Source organism: Azolla caroliniana, unplaced genomic scaffold (genome assembly GCF_043228905.1).
Source record: "Azolla caroliniana isolate FFs.n. ecotype wild unplaced genomic scaffold, voAzoCaro1.0.p SCAF_10, whole genome shotgun sequence".
Lineage (NCBI taxonomy): Eukaryota > Viridiplantae > Streptophyta > Polypodiopsida > Salviniales > Salviniaceae > Azolla > Azolla caroliniana.
In genome coordinates, this window is record NW_028230445.1 from 3,674,275 (window position 1) to 3,678,677 (window position 4,403).

Sequence of the window (4,403 nt, forward strand, 5' to 3'; positions counted from 1 at the left end):
GGAATGAATACAAAACCATGGTATTTTTTTACCATACTTCGAGGGTGTTTTACCACAACTGGAATGTTGTAAGCATTCGCGAATGCGAATGCGAATGCACGTATGGTTCATTCATACTATGATGTGCAGAACAGAGTAATGACAAAAAGCTGAACAAAAAAGCAAAACAGAGGAAAAAATGACAGAAATAAAGAAGAAGAGGGAGAAAGAAAGACAAAGCTGAAAGATTCTCTCTCTCTCTCTTCTCTTGAAGCTCCCGGATGGGGACAGACATGATAGCGACAGTCTTCAGAAAAAGGAATCTCAGACAGAGGAAACAAAAGGAAGAGAAAGAACAGGGGAGGTGGACGTAGAAGAAGAAGAAGCAGAAGAGGAGGAGGAGGAGGAAGAAGAAGAAGAAGAAAGAAGAAGAAAGAAGAAGAAGAAAAATGCAGAGGTATTTACAGTTTGGGTGGATGATGAAGAGGAGGTCCTCCTTATGGAGATCTCTCAGTAGCACTGTAGAGCATGTTTCGGATTCTTCCTCCTCTACTCCCCTGCCTCGCATCCCATTCTTTGATCACACTCCTCAACCTTACACAGGACCATCTGCACAAGAAATCTTGGCGAAGAGGAAGGAGTTCCTCAACCCTAGCATCTTCTACTACTACAAGAAACCAGTAAGCTCTCCATCTCTGCTAATTCACATTGATCTTTACGTGGATATGCTTCACATCCATGCCGAATGTTTTGCACTTGATTGATTACGTTAACTTTTTTGCATCTATATGCTTCACATCAATGCAGAATTATCTGCATGATCTTTACATGGATATGAATTCATATCTATGATGTTCACATGTTTGCATAATGATTTACATTATCTTTGCATGGATATGCTTTACCTCTATGCTGAATGATTCGAATCATCTTGCTCTTGGTATGCAAATTTTGTGCTGAATGACCTACATTATCTTTACATGTGGATATTCTTCATATCCATGCTGAATGATTTACAGATCTTTGCTCATCTTTGATTATTTGAATCATACTATGCATTGGGATGTCTCACGATGCCTTGAATGCCTCACATAAATGTTTATGGGAGAATCCATCCTTTTTGTTTGATAGCTTGCAGCATACATGTTGTCATATGTATCTCACATCGCCAGATTAACTAGATTCGTTGCATTTTCTTGATGCTCTAAAATTTAAGATTTCTCAAATTCATTGCTACACCATTTTTAGGTAAACATTGTGGAAGGGAAGATGCAATATCTATATGATGAAACTGGGCGCCGTTACTTGGATGGATTTGGTGGCATTGTGACTGTCTCTTGTGGTCATTGTCATCCTGATATAGTGGATGCAATTGTGCACCAAACAAAGCTTCTGCAACATACAACCACTATTTACTTGCATCATGCAGTTGCAGATTATGCAGAGGCACTTGCGTCAAAAATGCCAGGAAATTTGAAGGTATTTTTTAACACTCTTAATCGCATCCATGGAAGAGAAGCCTCTTATATTTTCATGAGATATTGGATATATACTCTCTCTCAGGGGACATTTATAGTTCCATGGCAAAGAGCAAGAGTGGTCTTGTTCTGCCTATGGATTTCCTATATGGCTTATACCGCAGTACATTCTTTGTAGCGAAGAGAACAATGTATGTTAGTGTTGGGAAATGTCGAAATTGACCGAGGAGTTACTTTAATACAAACGTTGGATGAAAAGACTGGAGAGAGAGATAGAGCATCGAAGTCAACTGATGTTTTTGACTGCATGATCTTCATTGATCTTGACTCTAATGTGGAATGTGCAAGGTGCCCCTAACATTTTGCTCGTCATGTATATATTTGATTCTCAATGTCCCAAGGTGCAACTTGCCTAAAACATAGGCTATATGCTGAAAATATGAAAATGGTGTAAATAAATAAGGATATTCTGTGATTAACTTTTTTAGAGAGAGAGAGAGAGAGAGAGATACCGGTTGGCCAGGTTGTTTATCTTGTTAATTCGGGCTCCGAAGCAAACGATATGGCAATGATGATGGCCAGGCTATATACGGGATATTATGATATTGTTGCTTTGAGGAATGCATACCATGGTCTTAGTGCTGCAACAATGGGAGCTGCTGGACTGCATACTTGGAAGCATGGGGTTGCTCAGGTTATTCTTCTGGACTGTATATATATGAATTGATCCTTCTCGGCAAAGATAGTTTCATTGTCACTGTTGAAATTCATGTGGAAAAAATGGCAAAATTGCAGGGATTTGGTGTGCATCATGCTGTGAACCCAAACCCATATCGAGGAATCTTTGGTGCGGATGGGAAGCGATATGCGGAGGATGTAGCTGATTTGATCAGTGCATCTACACCTGGACATGTGGCTGCATTCATTTCTGAGACCATTCAAGTAAGTGAAAAGGAATTTTGGAGAAGAATATTCTTTCAATGTTGTGAATCTAGGTAGATATAGATTTATTCTTGTATATTTTTATAGGGTGCAGGAGGAGCTGTGGAACTTGCACCAGGATATCTCCAGGCTGTATACAAGGTGATCAGAAATGCTGGTGGGATATGTATTGCAGATGAAGTACAAACGGGATTTGGGAGAACTGGCAGTCATTATTGGGGTTTTGAAACCCAGGGTGTCATTCCTGACATTGTTACGATGGCCAAGGTATATCTTATACTTCTCTTTTTCTTTTTCGTATCAGGTTTTTAACCTTGTGGTAATGCAAGTGTTTTAGCAATCCATGGACCCATCATAAAATCTCATATTATGCACTACTTTTCTACTAGAGCCATTGCAGTATATAGGGGTTGAATACATGATCTCCTGGTCTATGTTGGACTACCTTAGCAACTGAGTGGTGACTGTGTTCAGACTATTTTTTGACCGTTCCTTTTTGCTGCTTTTATAGCGTTGGGTCCCTGAGAAACAATCGTTGTGATGTTTGAAAGAGCTAATGCATCAAATTTGTTCTTGTGTGTAATGTGGCTGCTTTTTGTTTGTAAACTGATCTGAACATATGTATGTTAGTATTTATTATCTAATATTATAGTATGTTATGTTCTATGCTTACGTTGAGTTCTTCTTTATTGGGTGACTATTCACAGGGTATTGGAAATGGTCTTCCTTTGGCGGCTGTTGTGACAACACCAGAAGTAGCTAGTGTGCTCACAAAACACCTACATTTCAATACATTTGGTGGAAATCCAGTTTGTTCAGCAGGTGGGCATGCTGTCTTGAAGGTTGTAGACAAAGATAAATTGCAAGAGAATTCTGCAGTTGTGGGCGGACATTTGCTTGGTCGGCTTCGGGATCTGCAGGAAAAACATTCAGGTAATGTCTCTGCAATGTGGAGTAAAGTAGGAATTTCTTATTTACTTGGGAGAAAACACCAAAATTTACCCCAACTTTTGGATATTGACCAGAATACCCCAAACTTTAAACATTTTCTGGATACCCATGTAATAGAGTAAATTTTGTACTAGAGAGGTGATAAGATTCTGAAAGCTTACTAAGGGTATTTTTTTGGGTTTCCGTTATTGATTTTTTTATCACAACTTAAAGACCGTTTATCGTTTTCTTTGTCTACAAATGTAGTTATTGGAGATGTGAGAGGGAGAGGACTCATGATTGGAGTGGAATTAGTGAAAGACAGAGATACGAAAGAACCCGCAAAAACAGAGGCTGCCGAGCTTATTGAGAAGATGAAAGGTTTTTGTCTCCTCATGCTGCTGAATATTGTTATTTACTTTGATGATGACCCGCTGTGCTGAGTGTTGGAATATGCATTGAGATTTTGTATATCTTGGTTACAGATCTTGGAGTTTTGATTGGTAAAGGTGGTTTGCATGGTAATGTCTTCCGAATCAAGCCGCCAATGTGCTTTACAAAAGATGATGCAGGTATTTTTCTGAAAAGGGATCTCATATCTTGTAAACATTGATAGGTTATTACGAAGATCTTCATATTGCTTGGGGTTGTAATAGATATATTTTTGGCAATGTTCTTTCCAGATTTCCTCGTAGATGTCATGGATCATAGCATGTCTTCGCTTTGATGTGATGCAATGGTAAACATATGCTGTGGCCACATTGAGTTGGATCTTTCTTAAGCAGCAAGTTCAGGTTATTATAATTAATGTTTCACGACTGAACCCATCCACTACGTCAAAAGTTCTTCATCTTTTAGCTCTTTTATTTATAAATACTATTTATTGTAGCTCTATTTCCAAATGTATTCCAGCTTGTAGCAATAGTTTAGGGGTTTGATAATCTTGTAACAAGGATACCAAAGGGTTCTTTGCTTTCAGAGGTGATCGTGATTGTAATGGAAATTGATCATGACCTAAAATGATCAATATGGATATCTCTTTGATTTGAAACAGTAGAAGTTTCCTAGTTTTAA

The 4,403-nt window shown here is 38.5% G+C and overlaps 1 protein-coding gene across 1 annotated transcript; it reads left to right on the plus strand.

The window, feature by feature from the left end:
• The first annotated feature begins 378 nt into the window (after nt 1-378).
• Nucleotides 379-4,403, plus strand: LOC147858738 (alanine--glyoxylate aminotransferase 2 homolog 1, mitochondrial-like). Its single transcript, XM_087325701.1, has 9 exons — nt 379-659; nt 1,228-1,458; nt 1,981-2,151; nt 2,253-2,399; nt 2,487-2,666; nt 3,107-3,332; nt 3,597-3,710; nt 3,815-3,901; nt 4,013-4,403. The coding sequence occupies exons 1-9, from the start codon at nt 429-431 to the stop codon at nt 4,054-4,056; spliced, it is 1,431 nt and encodes a 476-aa protein (XP_087181827.1). The 5' UTR covers nt 379-428; the 3' UTR covers nt 4,057-4,403.

Coding starts and splice junctions, on each gene's coding strand:
- LOC147858738 (XM_087325701.1), top strand. CDS start 429: ATGCAGAGGTATTTACAGTTTGGGTGGATGATGAAGAGGAGGTCCTCC. Junction 660..1,227: donor TCTACTACTACAAGAAACCA/GTAAGCTCTCCA, acceptor CACCATTTTTAG/GTAAACATTGTGGAAGGGAA. Junction 2,152..2,252: donor GGAAGCATGGGGTTGCTCAG/GTTATTCTTCTG, acceptor GCAAAATTGCAG/GGATTTGGTGTGCATCATGC.